At 42.1% G+C, this 18,975-nt stretch overlaps 1 pseudogene and 1 gene segment (V, D, J or C); both read left to right on the top strand.

Annotated features, from left to right (window-relative positions):
* The first annotated feature begins 724 nt into the window (after positions 1-724).
* LOC131518043 (immunoglobulin heavy variable 3-74-like) lies at positions 725-1,323 on the top strand. The segment is given in 2 exon segments: positions 725-770; positions 872-1,323. Coding segments are annotated over 2 exon segments (498 nt in total).
* A 15,254-nt stretch (positions 1,324-16,577) lies between these two features.
* LOC131518291 (disintegrin and metalloproteinase domain-containing protein 21-like) lies at positions 16,578-18,970 on the top strand (annotated as a pseudogene).
* The last annotated feature ends 5 nt before the right edge of the window (positions 18,971-18,975 follow it).

Genomic DNA, 18,975 nt, shown 5'->3' with positions numbered 1-18,975 from the left:
TCCACAAAAAAAGTATCAGAACTAATAACTCAGGAAAAGTTCAGGATACAAATCAACAAACAAAAATATGTTGTATTTCCATACACCAAAAACATAGTATATGAAAAAACTAACAACATCACACAATTGAAAATGGCACAAAATGGAGCACCTGTGTGGCTCAATCCGTTAAGTGCCTACTGTTGATTTTGGCTCAGGTCATGATCTCATGGTTCCTGAGTTTAATTCTGAGGCAGGGTCTGCCGTGATTGTGCAGAGCCTGTTTGGGCTTCTCTGTCCCTTTCTCTCTCTCTGATCTCTCTCTCCTTCTATCTGTCACACAAAAATAAACACACATTAAAATTATATGGTACAAATTAAAGTATTTAGGATTAAATTTCACTAAAAAGTAAAATAGCATACCAAATATGATGTGCTGGGAGAAAGACATGTAAAATGGCAAACACAGATGAAATGATAACTGTGTTCACAGATTAGAATTATTTATATTATCACCGCGCCTTCTGCAAGAAGTGATCTAGAAGTGCCTCTCAAACACTGGTTTTAAATTTGAAACAAATCTAAGTCTGGAGCCTGATATATACTCAGAGGATATGCAAATAGGGCCCTCCCTGTGCTGATTAAACCAGTCCAGCTCCAACCCTGCAGCTGGGAGAGGAGCCCCAGCCCCAGGAGTCCCAGGTGTTCCCATTCTGTGATCAGCACAGAACACAGAAACCTCACCATGGACTTTGTGCTGGGCTGGGTTTTCCTGGTTGCTCTTTTAAAAGGTAATTCATGGTGAACGAGGGACACTGAGTCTGTGAGTGGACATGACTGAGAAAGAGTGGATGTGTGACAGTTTCCTGACCAAGATGTCTTGTGTCTGCAGATGTCCTGTGTGACGAGCAGCTGGTGGAGTCTGGAGGAGACCTGGTGAAGCCTGGGGGGTCCCTGAGACTCACCTGTGTGGCCTCCGGATTCACCTTCAGTAGCTTTTGGATGAGCTGGGTCCGCCAGGCTCCAGGGAAGGGACTTCAGTGGGTCGCATATATTTATACTGATGGAAGTAGCACAGGCTACGCAGACTCCGTGAAGGGCCGATTCACCATCTCCAGAGACAACGCCAAGAACACGCTGTATCTGCAGATGAACAGCCTCAAGACCGAGGACTCGGCCACATATTACTGTACGAGAGACACGGTGATGGGACCTCACTGGGAGCCCACACACAAACCTCCCTGCTGGAGGGGATCAGCACCACCAGGGGGCGCACACTATGCACAATTCTGCTTTGTGTTCCCAGGCGCAGGTGCAGATGGAGGTTACAGGCAGGTTTCCTGACAGGGTCTGGGGCTTCCTCTCCACACAGCAGTTTCTCTAGGGAGCCTCTCTGGTCACAGCATTCTGTGTTTATCTATTAACTCTCTGAATTAGCAACTGTGTTGTCATAGGAAAAGTACCCTAACATGCACAAAGACACAGTTGTTTGCATTGCTTACTCCTGTCACTCAGTATGAGTGAATTGCATATTTCCTGATGCACAACAGCTGAACCTTTTTTTTATAAAGTATTTTTAACGTTTATTTATTTTTGAGACAGAGAAACAGAGTGTGAACGGGGGAGTGTCGTATAGAGGGAAACACAGAATCTGAAACAGGGCTCCAGGTTCTGAGCTGTCAGCACAGAGCCCGATGCGGGGCTCGAACTCACGGACCGCGAGATCATGACCTGAGCCAAAGTCAGCTGCTTAACCGACTGACCCACCCAGGAGCCCCAACAGGAGTCCCAGATGCACTCACTGTGCACCCAGGCCTACAGAATCCCCCAGACCCCCATTATCATCACCCAGCACTTGTCCCAAACAACGTGACACTTCCCTCCTGGCACTTGCTACTCAGGACTTTAAAAGAGCTACAGCTTTATTCAATTCTTCTAAAGAAGAGATAATTCATCTCCATGTATTAGTCAGGATTCTCCCTAGGAACAGAAACCAAAGAACCTTGGTTTCCATGACTAAATACATTGATAAGCCCCCACATTCCACTCTCACATGCTGGAGACCCAGGAAAACCAGTGGTGTAATTCTCATCTGATTCTGAACTAGTTTCTAGTCTCAGAACGTGAAGAGCTGATGATGTAACTCTCAGAACAAGGCCCAGAGGAGACCTATGTTCCAATCCAAACATGCACATGGGAAGTAAAACTGAGGGAATTCCTCCTCGCTCTGCATCAGTTTCTATTCAGAACCTTAATGGAATGGGTGATGCCCAGACAGACAGAAACCACGGATAGAAATGCCAGTCTCTTCTCGAACACATCACAGACATCCACAGAAACAGTGGGGAGTCTGGGCACCCATAATGCAGTCAAGATGACACATAAAGGTAATCATGACAAGTCAACCTCCTGTAAATGTTCAGTTCAAAGACTGAAGATTTAGAAGTCCATGCCATGACTGGCATGGAGCCCGGTGGGCATAGCTGTGTTTCTGTGGAGAAGGAAGGCAGAGTCGCATAGGGGGCATTGTGGTCTGAAATCCCCTGGGTGACTTGGGGAGAGACAGTTCCCTTCTCAGGGTGCATTTCGTAAAAGGTGTATTGCCTCTTGTGGGGCAGGAGAGCTGACAGGCACCATTGCACTGCCCTGGTCATTAGCATAGGAGCCTCTGCTGAGAGCAGCTAACTGAACACTGCCTTCTTGTTGTTCTTCGCCACGAACCCCAAGCCCCTAGTGTTCATGCAACTGCCTTTCTGGGATAACTAGCTCCAGGCACAGCACAGCAAGACCCTCTCACAGAGGATCAGTGGGGTCCCAGTCATATTGAGTTCATATAATTTGGAGTTTTGAAACCCAGCTAGAGCTCCTGAGATAAAACATAAGAGCCCTGTGCCACCAGATGTGTCAATGGCTTGGACGCAGACAGGGTGAAAGCAATTCTGACGGAAGCCTGGGACCCACAAGTGTTCTCTCTGTGTGAGGGCTTCTTGAACAGGGGAGGCTGGGAACTCCAACTCCAGGGACTAGAGAGGGAGCTGATGCCAATATTTCCTCCCACCAATCAGCATGGACAGATTTCACTCAGCAGCACAGCATCCCCAGTGGAAGCTGAGCCACTAACACCAAGCTCCACCTACTCCAGCCCCCATCAAGTGCTTGCTTACTAGGAAAGAGTGCCTGGCAACCAGACCACCACTGCACCCCTTCCTCCAAAGACCACCGTAAACCCCCACACGCACCAAGTCAGCTGATCATACAGTGACGCATATCCTCACCTCTAGGGGAGATAGGAATTAGCCTCTTTTAACAAGCAGACCAAACTCACCTAGTTAAAACTCACAGCACTGGGCACAAAGTCCAACACTCCCCACTGGAGGCAAGGAGAAACTCTGCAGAGGACTGTCCTGAGGGACAGAGCAGCCAAAACACGACAGCACAGTGCCACGGAACATAAAACAAATGCTTCATGAAGTGTCAGGCCCTGGACAGTATGTGAACACTGCTCAGTAAAGATACTACCCTAGAAGCAGAAAAGATAACAGGATTTTCTAAAACATTTAAGAAGGCAGAGACATAGACAACAACATGATGGAGGAACTCATCCTAAAAGAAAAAAATGATAAAAGGTCATTGTGAGGGATATAATTAAAACACATAAACTAATGTGCCTCAAACAGAATTTCTGAAAACTCTCATAATGAAACAGGATTTTCAAAAAGTATCATAAGGATACGAGCTGTGCTTGAGGAAACTATATGAGACATGAAGGATACGCTTACTGCAAACAGAAAAGACCTAAAAACTAGTCAGGATGAAATTTTAAATGTTGTAACCGAGATGTGAAACTGATTGGATATAATGACCTCAAGGCGGAAAGAAGCAGATGAATGAGGAAGGGACATAGAAGATCAAAGGATGGGGGAAATGAAGCTGGAAAGAAGAGGAAAATTAAAATATTGCATCACAAACGTACACTTAGGGAAATCAGCAACTCCATAAACTGTAATAACATTCTTTTGAAAGGAGTCCCAAAAGAATAAGAGGGAGAAAAAGGGGATACATTTTAGCTGAGTGAATTATAGTGAAAATTTCCACAAGCTGGGGAAGGAAACAGACATCCACATCTAGGAGGCAAAGAGAACACCCATTAAAATAAAAAATAAAATGAAAATCAGGCCAACACTGAGACATATCATAGGAAAATGGCAAAATATCCAGATAAAGAAAAACCATAAAAGCATCAACACAAAAGAAGTTGCTAACTAACAATGGAAGATTTAAAAAAAAACTATGGCAGATGTCTCTACAGAAACCTTCATGCAAGTAGGGAGTGGCATCAAATCCTCAACATGCACAATTGAAAATTATGCAGCTAAGAATACTTTCTCCAGTAAGGCAGTCATTCAGATACAAGGAGTGATAGAATTTCCCAGACAAACAAAAATCCAAGGAGTTCATGGCCTCTAAATCAGCCCTGCGAGAAATTAAAGGGACCCTTTGGGTAGGAAAGGAAGACTAAAAGTAACAAAGACTAGAAATAAACAGAGAAAATCTACAGAAACAATGACTTTGGAGGTAACACTATGGCACTAAGTTTATATCTATCAATAATTACTGTGAATGTAAATGGACAAAATGCTCCAATCAAAAGACATAGGATACCGGAATGGATAAAAACAAATACAAGATCCTTCTACACACTGCACACGATTGACTCATTTTCAACCTAAAACACCTGTAGATTGAAAGTGAGGGGAGGGTGAACAATTTATCAGGCTAACGGACGCCAAAAGAAAGTTTTAGTGCCACACTCATATCACACTAGTTTTCAAACCAAAGTTTGTTACAAGAGATCAGGAAGGCAGTATATCATCATAAAGGGGTCTATCCAACAAGAAGATCTGAAGCTTTAAATATTTATACCCCAAAAATGTAAGCACTGAAATATATAACTCAATTAATAAGAAACATAAAGAAACTCATTGATAATAGACAATAGTAATAATAGAGATCGTTAACACTCCACTTACAACAATGGAAAGACAATCTAAGCTGAAAATCAATAAGGAAACAATGGCTTTGAAAGACACATGGACTGAATGGACTTAACAGATATATTCAGAACATTCCATCCTAAAGCACCAGAATACACATTGTTTTTGAGTGCGCATGGAACATTCTCCAGAACAGATCACATACTATGTCACAAATCAGCCCTCTACAAGTACAAAAAGACTGAGATCATTCCATGCGTATTTTCAAACCACAACACTATGAAACTTGAAGTCGACCACAAGAAAAATTTGGGCAACACCACCAAAACATTAGGTTAAACAACATTGTAGTAAAAGCTGAATGAGATTTTCAGGAAATTACAGAAGCAATAAAAAATACATGGAAGCAAATAAAAATGAAAACATGCCAGTTCCAAACCATCTGGATGCAGCAAAGTTGATGGAAGAGTGAAATATATAGCAGTACAGGCCAAACTCAAGAAAGAAGAAAGGTCTCAAACACACAACCACTTTACAACTAAAGAAACTAAGAAAAGAACAACAAATGAACCCTAAAGCCAGCAGGAACAGGTAAACAAAAAAGATTAGAGAAGAAATAAATGATATAGAAACAAAGAAAAACAGTAGAACAGATGAATGAAACTATAAGCTGGTTTCTGTAAGAATAAATAAAAATGAAAACGCATGGGCAGACTTGGCAAAAACAAAAGAGAAAGTACGAAAGTAAATATAATCAGAATTTGAGAGGAGACATCGCGACTGACACCACAGAAATACATCTATGAGACAATAGTTTGGAGATTTATATGCCAACAAATTGGGCAATCTGGAAGAAATGGATAAATTCCCAGAATAATGAAGACTACCTAAACTGAAAAAGGAAGAAAGAGAAAACGTGAACAGACTGATAATGAGCAAAGAATTTGAATCATTAATCAAAAATCTACTCACACACAAAAATCCAGGGCCAGATAGGTTCACAGGTGAATTCTACCAGATATTTAACAAGAGTGTGAAATATTCTATTTAAGTAGAATAGAATATTCCTGTCTTCACAAACTGTTCCAAATAATAGAAATGGAAAGAAAACTTCCAAATTCATTCTACAAGATGAGTATGATCACAGTTTTAAACCAGATTAAACCCCACTAAAAATGAGACTTACAGGCCACTAGCCCTAATGAGCAAGAATGCAACAATTGTCAAGAAAATACTTGCAGGGGCGCCTGGGTGGCTCAGTCGGTTAAGTGTCCAACTTTGGCTCAGTTCGTAATCTCGCGTTCTGTGAGTTCGAGTCCCGCGTGGGCTCTGTGCTGAGAGCTCAGAGCCTGGAGCCTGTTTCAGATTCTGTGTCTCCCTCTCTCTGACCCTCCCCCATTCATGCTCTGTCTCTCTCTGTCTCAAAAATAAATAAACGTTAAAAAAAAAAGAAAGAGATTACTTGCAAATTGAATCCACCAATACATAAAATGGATCCTTTAAAGTGACCAGGTGGGATTTATTCCTTGGCTGTAAGGGTGGTCCATAGTCACAAATAAATCAATGTAATACATACCATCAATCAGAGAAAGGATACGAATGATATGACACTCTCAATAGATGAAAAAAAAATTTGACATAGTACAGCATCCATTCTTGATAAAACCCTCAACAAGGGGTAGAGGAAACACACCTCAACATCATAAAGTCCATACATGAAAACACCACAGCTAATATCCTCAGTGGGGAAAAAAACTTTTTCCTCTACTATCAGGAACACAAGAGGGACGTCCACTCCCATCATTCTACTTAACACAGCAGTGAAAGTCTTATCCTCAAAAACAGACAACAAAAATAAATAAATAAATAAATAAATAAATAAATAAAGGCATTCAAGTTAGAAAAGAAGAAGTCAAACATTCCCTCTTCACAGATAACATGACACTGTATATAAAAAACTCAAGACTCCACCAAAATATTGCAAGAACTGATACACAAACTCAGCAAAGTCACAAGATACAGTATCAACATACTGAAATCGGCTGCATTTCTACACAGCAATAATGAAGAAACAGAAAGAAAAATAAAAAAAACTATCCATCCCGTTTACAACTGCACCAAATATAATAGGATACCTAAAGAGTTAAAATATCCATAATCTGAAGACTCTAAAAACGGTGAAAGAAACTGAGGATGACACAAAGAAATGGAAACACCTTCATGTTCATGGATTTAAGGAGCAAGTAGTGTTGAAATGTCTCTGCTACACAAAGAAACGGTGGCTTCATGATTATGGATTTCATGCTATATTACAAAGCTGTACTTATCAAGACAGTAAGCTACAAGCACAAAAGAGACACATAGATCAAGAGAACAGAAGAGTAAACCCAGATATGGACTCACAAAGGTATGGCCACCTCATCTTGGATGAAGTAGGAAAGACTATGTAATGGGAAAAAAAGACAGCCTTGTCAACAGAGGGTGTTGGGAAAACTGGACCAGAACATGCAGAAGAATGAAACTGAACCACTCTCTTACTCCATACACAAAAATAAATCCAAATGGGTGGAAGACCTAAATGTGAGACAGGAGACCATCAAATCCTAGAGGAGAACAGGCAGCAACCTCCTGGACTTGGGACATAGCAACTTCTTACTAGACGTGTCTAGAGAGGCAAGGGAAACAACAGCAAACTTGAACTACTGGGACCTCATCAAAATAAAAACCTTCTGCACAGCTAAAGAAACAATCAACTAATCTAAAAGGCATTCTACAGAAATTAAAAAGGTATTTGCAAGCCACATATCTGAAAAAGGCGTACTATCCAAAATCTATTAAAAAAACTTCTCAAACTCAAAACCCAAAATACAAAGAATCCAGTGAAGAAATGGGCAGAAGACATGAGGAGATACTTTTCCAAACAAAGCATTCAGATGGCTAACCGACACACGAACATTCGCTCAACATCACTCATCAACAGGGAATTACAAATCAAAACTACAATGAGAGATGACCGCACACCTGTCAGAATGGCTACAATTAACAACTCAGGAAACAACAGATATTGATGAGGGTGAGGAGAGAAGGGAACCCTTTTACACTCTTGGTGGGAATGCAATGTGCCCGGACCATTCCAGAAAACAGTTTAAAAACTAAAAATTAAACAACCTTCCACTCCAGCAATTGCTCTACTAGGAATTCATCCAAAGCATACAAAACTTCTGATTTGAGGAAGTACATGCACCCCAATGTTTACAGCAGCATTAACTATGACAGCCAAACTGAGGAAAGAGACCAAAAGTCCACCATGTGATTAATCTGCTATATGTATAGAATGGCATATTACTCAGTCACAACAACGAATGAAATCTTGCCATTTGCAAAGATGTTGATGCAGCTACAGGGTATCATGCTAAGCAAAGTAAGTCAGTCAAAGGTGACAAACACCATATGATTTCCTCCTATGGGGAATTTAGATCTAGGGGAAGGGGAAAAAGAGCAAGAAATCATAAAAAAAAACCGCTAAGGTTAGAGACCAAACTGAGGGTTGCTGGAGGGCAGGTGTGTGGGGGATGGGATAATGGGTGTTGGGGATTAAGGAGGCCCCGAGTTGTGATGAGTACTGGGTGTTAATGTAAGTGATGAACCAATAAATTCTACTACTGAAATTAATATTACACAATATGTTAACCAACAAATATTTAAACACAAACAAAAAAATTTAAAAAGTGGAAAAAAGGAAGGGAGAATTGTTGTCACAAATTGTCATGAACATGGAATCTAAGGTAGTGACTCTAACGTCTTGCATTTACTCATTATGTCCCTAACTGATGGTGGACATAAATTAACACACTCATGAATTTTCACAGCAGTGCCAAGTGGGCTGGAATTCAAACCACAGCTGCGCTTCCCAACTCCCCTGTGCCCACACATCAAGGGCAGCTTGTCCAGACACCTGCACAAGAACCCAGGTTGGGCCTCAGCAGGGACCCACATCGGCAGAACTGCAAAGTGTGGACAGTTGACGCTTCCTGAGAAGCTCTGGGTTCCTTCCCCGACTTGCTGTCTCAGCTCCCTTGTCTTCCTTTCCTGTCTCTTGAAGAGAACCAGGTCCCCTGTTAGCGGTTCATGAAAGTGAGGGGCTATATGTTCTATAAACATTCAATATGACAGGTAACATACAAGGGGACAAAAAAAAAACACAAAAACCCCATATGATGCAGCCTCTCGCAGCTCCTATCACCCAATGTGGTAGAGTACAAATAAACCTAAGTATTCATTTGGTCAAAAATTGCACAGCACGTTGGAAAAGTATTAAGAGATGAGAAGCCTGGAAGAATTCCACAAATGCAGATATGAGCTCCCCTTGGAAGGAAGAAGAAAAATTACAGTCCCACACACGCAAGAGTAAAATAATTTCAGGAAATGATACAAGAGTTTCAATGTGTTCTATTCATGAAGTGTCTAAAATTGGCAATGCAAAAAATGGATTTTGAGGGTTTCACATAGAATTGCGAAGGAAAAATTGTGTCAAGAACTCAGTTGTGTGCACAGAGCTCAACAGCTCCTGAGACATATAGAAAGCCCGCCACCTGAAAACGTAAACGTGTTTTTGGACCCCAGGAGCATATCTATCAAATCTGATGAGCAGTCTGGCCAAAGAGACACAGAATGGCAACTCTTGTGAAATTTGAACTTCAATTTCATATATTTCCACATAATTTCCATATATTAGGAAAAACCATGCCACGAAAATGATTTGCTAGAGTCTATAAATTTAAAAACAAACGACAAAACTCTAAGTCACCAGAGACCAAATAGGGAACACGTCAACATTGAGAGAAACCAGAAAAAAACAAGACTTTTAGTTACATCGTAAGTCAAGAAATCAGTGGGGTGCCTGGTTGGTTGAGTCAGTTAAGTGTCTCACTTCAGCTCAGGTCTCGGTGTCACAATTTGAGGGTTTGAGCCCCGTTGTCAGCCCCTAAGCTGACAGCTCAGAACTGGGAGCCTGCTTCAGATTCTGTGTCTCCCTCTCTCTGCTTTTCCCCGCTCACGTTCTGTCTCTCTCTCTCTCTATCAAGAATAAACATTTTTTAAAAATATTAGTCATAAGCAATCAATCACCAAGAAAGGAAAACTATAGCTAAGAACACAAGACCCATAAAAAGAAATGGTATAAATAGACTTTGTGAAAATCAATTCCGCTTATCTGCCCACGTGAATACCAATAGTAAGATAAGTTACAGAGTAAGAGACAACATTCACAAATTGCATAACCACCAAGGGACCTGCATCTTGAATATGCTAAGAACCCTCAACAGTCAATAGGAAGAAAGGAAACCAACCTCCATAAAACAAGCACAGCCTTGTGTAGTAGACATCCTATCCTTGAGGTTATAGACACATTAGTTACTGACTGGAGAAGACTCTTCACACCATCGACTGTCAGGGAAATTCAAATCAAGAATGCAACAGATGCCGTATACACACATCCCAATGGCTCAGGTATGAACAACTCTGACAACAACATCCAGGTGAGCATCCAGCATACATGGGGGCTCAAACAATGCAGGAAGGATTGACAAACAAACACGAGCTCTGGAAAACCATTGGCTGTCGCTTATGAAATTATACATCGATGACATAAAAAGGAACCTGGAAATACCATTCCTGAGTATTTGTCCCTGAAGAATGAAATCCCATGCTCAGAAAATAAATGGTGTGTAATTATTTACAGCATCTTTCTTAGTGTCAGAAGCTCAGAATAAGGCAAAAGTCTTTCTAAATACAAAGGAATAAGCCAACTACGAAACTTCCATCCATGGGAGGCTTTGCCAGAGAACTGTGACACTACTGATGCACACCTGAAACCAGGTGAAACTCAAAGACATGATGTGGAGGGAAGGGCGGTAGTCCCATAATTACAGAGGTGGTGTGACCTGGGACATTCACACAGCCAGACCATGGTGACCGTGGTTTGGTTGGGCATTCCTTATCTCTTTCTTTCCTAAACCACATGATGAGATACTCTGCTTCATTTGACAGCACTCCTATGTTCAACCACCCTCTGATGTATGGAGTCTCCACAGACTGAACCCTACAACCTCGGACTCCTCTGAATGGAGAGTACTTGAGACCATAGTCTGATATGTGTTCTGACAGGAGCTGTTCCCTCCACTGTCCCTGGCACTGGCTCTCTCCTGCAGGTGAGGGGGAGTAGGTTAGGAATCCTCCACTGAAACCATCTGTCTCCTGCACCTGACTCTCCCACAACATGAGGCCCAGACCTTCTTCCTCACACTTAGCTGGAAATGAAGTCAGTTCTATCGGAACAGATTTGCTGCTTGTATTAGAGGATTACTCCATCTCCCCCTTACCCTGGGCAATACTCTGGGCAAAGGTCTGCAGCTGCAGGGGGTGTCAGGGACAAACAGGATTCCAAACAGTTTGGAAACTGAGGGCTCTGTTTAGGGGTGGCTGGCAGCTTCACTGCCTTGTGGCTTGCTTGTCCTGGTGGCATGAGACTCCTGCCATACAAGTCAGGTCTGGGGTGATCAGGTTCCCAGCATCCCTAGTGGACTGTGCCCAGGGCAGAGCTTCCTTCCTGGGAGTGGGGCTGCCAACAATGAGTGAGTCACACATCTCAGTGGCACCTGCTGGGGCTTGGCCTCAACAGCAAACAGCTTAGGGTCACTGACATCCTGTCCCTCTGGGAAAGGGTCCTCTGAACAGGAGCTGGTCACCGGGAACTGTGTGTATTGGCTACAACAGTCTGGAGGGGAGGTTGCAGCCAGGCTCAGTGGCACATGCCTATAGTCACAGTTACTTGCACTGGAGTTTCTTCTTGCTGATCTGGGGTGGGAAAGGAAAAGAACATACCTTAGTTCAAATATTCTAGGTATTCTTTCTGGTAGTATGTTTTCTGCAATAAATGCTTCTTCATGGGCTGTATGCCAACATGGACATTTGCAGGCAATATAAATACATTATTTGAGTTTTTCTTCAAATTCCAGTTAGTTAACATGCAATGTAATATTACTTTCAGGTGTAAAATATAGTGATTCAACATTGCAATACAGCACCCAGTGTTCGTTATGAGCGCTCCCCTTAATCCCCATCAACTACCTCCCCATCCCTCCACACACCCTCCCCAGGGTAACCAGCAGTTTTTCCCCTATAGTTAAGTATCTGTTTCGGGGGCTTACGTGGTTCCATGGGTTAGGCCCACGACTCTTGATCTGGCCTCTTGTCTTGATCTCATCATTCCTGAGATCGAGCCCCACTTTGGTTTCTGTACTGACAGCACGACGTTTCCTTGGGATTCTCTTCCCATCTGCCTCTGCCCCACCTCCCATTCTCTCTCTAAATAAATAAGTGAACATTGAAAAAATCGCCTATTTCTTGGTTTGCCTCTTCTCTCTTATTTGTCCCTTTGCCCATTTGTTGTTTCTTAAATTCTTCATATGGATGAAATCATATATTTGTCTTTCTCTGACTTATTTCCATAAATATAATACTCTCTAGGCCCATCCCTGTCCTTAACAATAGCTAATGTCATTCCTTTTGCGGCTGAGAAATATTCCAGTGTGCGTGGACGGGGTTATGTAGATATACCACGTATTCTATACCCATTCATCAATCAATTCATACTTCGGCTGGGTTGTTTCCTTAGCTGGGCTGTTTGTGACATAGCTGCTATAAAAATAGAGGTACAATTCCCATAAATTAGTATTTTTGTATCCTTTGGGTTAATACCTAGTAGTGCATTTGTTCTATCGTAACGTAGTTGTATTTTTTAGCTTTCTAAGGAACCTCCATGCTGTTTTCCATAGTGGCTGTGCCAGGGTGCATTCCCACCAGCACCTACAAAAGGATCCTCTTTCTCTGCATCCTCACCAACACCTGTTGTTTCTTGTGCTGTTGAGTTCAGCCTTTCTGACCAGTGTGAGTTGATATTTCATTGTAGTTTGGATTTATATTTCCCTGATGAGGAGTGATGTTGACCATCTTTTCATGTGTTTATTGACAATGTGTAGGTCACATTTGGAAAAATGCTTATTCATGTCTTCTGGCCATTTTTTAATAGGATTATTCAGTTCTGGAGTTGAATTTTATACCATATATAGAAAACCTGAAAGACTCCACCAAAAAAAACCCCGCTAGAACTGGTACAATAAACCTGTAAATTTGTAGCATACAAAATCAATATATAGAAATTTGTTACATTTCTATACACCAATAATGAAGCAGGAGAAAGAGAAATCAAGGAATCAATCCCATTTAAAATCACACCAAAAACCATAATATACTAGAAATAAAACTAAGTAAAGAGGTACAAGATCTGTACTATGAAAAGTCTGGGACATTTATAGAAGAAATTGAAGAAAACACAAAGAAATGGAAAAATATTCCATGCACGTGGATTAAAAGAAAAATCATTGTTAAATGACAATACTATCCAAAGCAACTTAGACATTCAATGCAAATAATTCAATTTCCTGTCAAATAATACCAGCATTTTTCACAGAGCTAGAACAAATAACTCTAAAATTATCATGGAACCACAAAAGACCCCAAATAACCAAAGATCTTGAAAAAGAAAAAAACCTGGAGGCATCACAATTCTGGATATCAAGCTATATTACAATGCTGTAGTCATCAAGACAGGATGATACTGGCAAAAAATAGACACATAGATTGATGGAAAAGATTAGAAAACCCTGAAATGGACACATCACTATATGATCAACTAATCTTTGACAGAGCAGGAAAGACTATCAAATGGAAAAAGTCCCTTCAAAAACTGGTGTTGAGAAAACTGGACAGCATCGTGACTTGTAATGAACCTGGACCACTTTCTTACAGTACACACAAAAATAAATACAAATTGAATGAAAGACCTAAATGTGAGACAGGAAACCATCAAAATCCTAGAGGAGAACACAGGCACCAACCTCTTTGACCTTGGCCAGAACAATTTCTTACTAGACATGTCCCCAGAGGCAAGGGAAACAATAGCAAAAATAAACTATTGGGATCTCATCAAGATAAAAAGCTTCTGCACAGCAAAGAACAAATCAACAAAACTAAAAGGCAACTGACAAAATGGGAGGAGATATTTGTATGACATCTCAGACAATGGGTTAGTATCCAAAATCTATAAAGAACTTACCAAACTCAACACTCAAAAAACAAATAATCCAGTGAAGAAATGGGCAGAAGACATGAATACATATTTTTCCAAAGAAGACATCCAGATGGCAAAAAGGCACGAAAAAAGATGCTCAACAACACTCTTCATCAGTGAAATATAAATCAAAACCACAATGAGATACCAACTCACACCTGTCACAATGACTAAAATTAACAATTCAGAAAACACAAAATGTCAGCAAGGATGCAGAGAAAGCGAAACCCTTTCGCACTGTTGATGGTAATGCAAACTGGCGCAGCCACTCGAAAACAGTGTGCAGATTCCTCAAAAAATTAAAAACCGAACTATCCTGTGATCAAGCAATTGCATTTGTCCAAGGATACCAAAGGTATCCAAAGGATACCAAAATGCTGATTCGAAAGGGCACGTGCATCCCAATCTTTATGGCAGTCTTATCAACAAAAAACAAATTGTGGAACAGCCCAAATATTCATCAACACATGAATGCGTAAAGAAGAGGTGGTAAGTATATACAATGCAATATTACTTAGCCATCAAAAAGAATGACATCTTGCCAATTTCAATAATGTGGATGGAACTACAGAGTATTATGCTAAGTGGAACAAGTCAGTCAGAAAAAGTCAAATATCCTATGATTTCACACATTAGTGGAATAGAAGAAACACAACATACAGAAAGGAAAAATAAAATAAATCAAAACAGAGAGGGAGGAAACCAGAAGACACTCTTAAATACAGAGAACAAACTGAGGGGAAGTGGGGGAGGTGGGCTAAATGGCATGTGGCCATTAAGGAGGGAACTGGGTGAAATGAGAACTGGGTGTTATATGTATGCGATGGTTCTCTAAATTCTACCCCTAAAATCAGTACTACGCTGTATGTTAACAGATTGAATTTACATTAATATAATACAAGAAAATTGTATATAGAGAGAGACTACCTCAAAATAGCAAGCTTCTGCACAGTGAAGGAAACAATCAACAAAACAAAAAAAACAACCTATGGAATGGAAGAAGATATCTGTAAATGACATATCCTCAGGGTTACTTTCCAAAACGTATAACTTTTTTTTAAATTGTTTTCAAATTATCAGTAGAGAGTGTGTCCATGCAGTTCAGCACACTGTTGTGTGAGAAGCAAAACCCGTGTCTTCCACTTTTATATTGTGGTAAGGTCTCACTGAACATGAGACCCACACTCTTCACAAAATTTTAACCATACCTTACAGTATTGTTAATTACAGGGGTAATTATGTGGATACCCCTTTAAAACTTGTCATCTTGCATAACACAAAATCATCGCCCTTGAGATCTAGTCCACATTGACCCTCCCTGCCAGGCCCTGGAAACTGCCATTTCACTCTCCATTTCATTGTTATCAAAACCCAAATTCAGCTGCCTGTTGGGGAAAGGTCAATGTTCAAAGTTTCAGTTTGGGTGGCAAAGGAATTTGAGCTATATTCAGAAGGCCAGCCACTGGGGAAAAGGCAAACTCTTGTCCAAACGCCAACTCTGAGGTTTCTCCCTGGCCCAGGGCGTTTTAAAGCAGTAGAGGGTACTTAATCAAGCAAGGGAGTGCCATGGTCAAAACCATCTTTTGATCATAGGCAGACTCCATGGTGCAACCTGCAAAGCAACCTCAACTCCCCTCCATCTCCAGCTGAAGAGGGAACCAAACTACATGGGAGGAGACTGCCAGAGGCCAGGAAAGAACCCCCATAAGGGATTAGAGGAGAAAACCCCTGGGGCTCACACATGGTCAGCAGTACTTTCTGTTCTCCCCAGCTGGCATAAGAAAATACTAAAATACAACCTTGTAGTTCACCAATCATCACTCAGAATACTGACAAATGTTTTCCTCAGTGAACTCAGAGGAACCTTCAAAGTAAAAACCACAAGAATCAAATGGCTTGCAAACTAATAGCCAAGGAAAATAAGACACACAAAACTACAAACAGATTTTTTGCATCACCCATAAAGGTAAAATTGACAATGTTTACCTCCACATCACAAGGAAGCAAAAGCAGTGGTCTCTGTAATGAGGAAAAGTAGTCATCCAAAGAAAGTGACCCAGCAGTACCACAGGACATGGAATTGGTAGAGAAGTTCAGGGTGTTATAACTGCATAGCCCATATGCAAGTAGCTGGAGGAAAGATTGAAGGTGTTGACTAGAGCCATGCCTCTGGGTCCAAATCCCTACCCATGTCCATGAGACCACTCTTGACCATGGCCCACCTGACCCTCCCACATCCACCCCAGCTTAATGATGTGCAGGGTCACACAATGCCACACCCTGGGACTGTTGCCTAACCCCACAGGTGGCCCCCAGGTGCAGGGTGCTGGCCACCTGGCACAGCCCTCTGTTCTCTCTGATGGTCTAGACCTGGCTTTGCTGAGGATCCTCCATTTATCCATTCTCACTGGCAGATGTTCCTGAGCAGGGGCATGAGGCTGGCAGAGGGCCAGGTCATCCTGAGGGCACCCCTCTTGCTGTTTGCACTCTGGGCAGTGCTGGCTCCTGTGCAGGGTTCTCAAGGGCATCCCTCATGGTGCTACATCTCCTCTAAGATGGTAATTCCCAAGAAGGAGCCACACCACAGCAAGGGCATTCAGATGCCTGGCTGTCTGTCCTATAGTCTGCGTTTTGGGGGCAAGAGACATGTTATGCACATGCAGCACAAGAAAATCTTTTGGTCCAGACTCTGCTGATGATGACTCAGGATGCTCAGGGAGCATCCTGACTACACTTTCATGCCTCCAGACTGTTACTACCTCGGCTACCTGGAGGAGATTCCTCTTTCCATGGTCACAATCGACACAGGCTATGGCAGCCTTGAAGATATCATGAAGTTGGATTAACTTGCCTATGAAATGAGACCCCTCGGTGATTTCCAATGGTTTGAACACTTTGTTTCTCAGATAGTCGCAGACATCTGTGCAATGGGACCTACATATAACCTAGGATATAAGGAGGACAGGGGACCCCCTGTTCCTCAAGGAAATGCCAGTGCAGCCCCAAGGATCTCTAGTAAGTTCTGTGCATCCCATCACAGAATTTTCAAAGGACTTGCTCTCAGTTTCAAAACAATGTATAGTATGTTAACCATATGAAAAAAGTGCCCAATTCCTAGTAAGGCTAGTTAGCTTAATTGAGTCAATATTTCATGGTATTGATGTAAGTTATTGGTTTCATGGTCATTTATACTGAGAGACGTCAAGCTCACACGGGCAATTGTGTGTTGCATCAGAGTCCTTTTTTCTCTTCAATAGTATGAGTCAAAGTATTTTCGATTTCTTAAAACACATCCACCCTTAATGTGATTTGAGATGGGCCCCATGAGGTTCATGGCACTCCAGTTGTATATTCTATATGACATCCACCAATGGCTTATATGCCATCATTCTGAGTTATTTAGGCAGACATTATTTACTCTTGTCTGTCATAGCAACACATCAGATGGCAAGAAATTGTGGCTTGTGCATTGACACTGATGAATGTGCTTGCCAAAAAAGGTCCAACTGCATTAGGACCCAATTAACTGGTATAATGGAAGCTTTCAGTAACTGTTCCTTCATTCATATGCAGCACATAATGACTTGTGGAACAGGCAAGTGCATGTTCAACACTGAAATGGTGCATTTAAATAAAAGCCTGACCCACTATCATTATGGAAACTACATAGTGGATCCAGGAAAGCAGTGTGACTGCGGCTCATTCAACCAGTGCTACAGCAATCTAGGCTGTATGCGTGATTGTATCTGAACCCCTGGGGGCAAAGGTAATACAGGCAGATGCTATACAGACTGCACCAACTCCGCTGCTTGGACACCCTGCAGACCAATCCATAATATACGTGATCTTCCAGAGTTCTGCCATGGGGTGACCTTGGCATACCCTGATAACTTCCATATGCAAGATGGAACCGCGTGCACTGAAGACGGTTGCTGCTATCATGGAAACTGCACTGACCGCACTATTCACTGCCAAGAAAGCTTTGGCAGAAATTCTGGGAAAGGTGAAGATGTCTGCTATACCATAAATCACAAAGGCAGCCGACATGGACACTGCAGAAGAACACGGGGAATTCAATGCTGAACCTGTGCCCATACAGGTGTGCCGTGTGGAAGGCTGCAGTGTAGGAATGTCACACATCTCCCTCAACTGCAAGGGCATGTTGGATTCCATCTGTCGGAGATCCAGGGTTCGGATGTTTGGGGCTGGATTCACAGCGTAGCACAGGAACAACCCAGATTGCTCATGTAAGAAACAGTATTTCCTGTGCTTCTGGAAAGTTCTGTCGGGATACCTACTGCACTGGCAGTGGGGCTCAGCTGAATTATGACTGTATCCCAGAGAAATGCAGTCACAGAGGGATGTGCAACCATAACAGGAACTGCCACTGCCACATAGGCTGGGATCCTCCATGGTGCACGGACAAGGCACTGGTGGGAGCACAGGTTGTGGACCCCTCCGAGAAGAATTCAGCCAGTCAGGCAAAGTCATGAATCCATGGTATATCTCAGAGTGGGTTTTGGTCACATTTATGCCATAATAGCTGCATTCCTCTTTGTTCTTTCTGGAAATGTCAGAACTATAAACACAGAGAAAGTTAAGGAAGAGATTTTTGGAGAAGACAATCCATAATTTAGCCTCCAGACCCCTGAACAACTATAGACAATGCATCTGGTGCATCTGTAAAAATACAGTATTGAGGCGGCACAGTTGACATCCACGTTTCCAAGGGTCTGCGGGAGACACAGGGGTCCTCAGGCACATCACAGCTCTGACACCAGGTCTCTCATGGGTCACCGACCAGCACTCTGA

Source organism: Neofelis nebulosa, chromosome 7, assembly GCF_028018385.1.
Source record: "Neofelis nebulosa isolate mNeoNeb1 chromosome 7, mNeoNeb1.pri, whole genome shotgun sequence".
NCBI lineage: Eukaryota > Metazoa > Chordata > Mammalia > Carnivora > Felidae > Neofelis > Neofelis nebulosa.
Note: the sequence above shows the minus strand (reverse complement) of the source record. Positions and strands in the feature narration are given on the sequence as shown.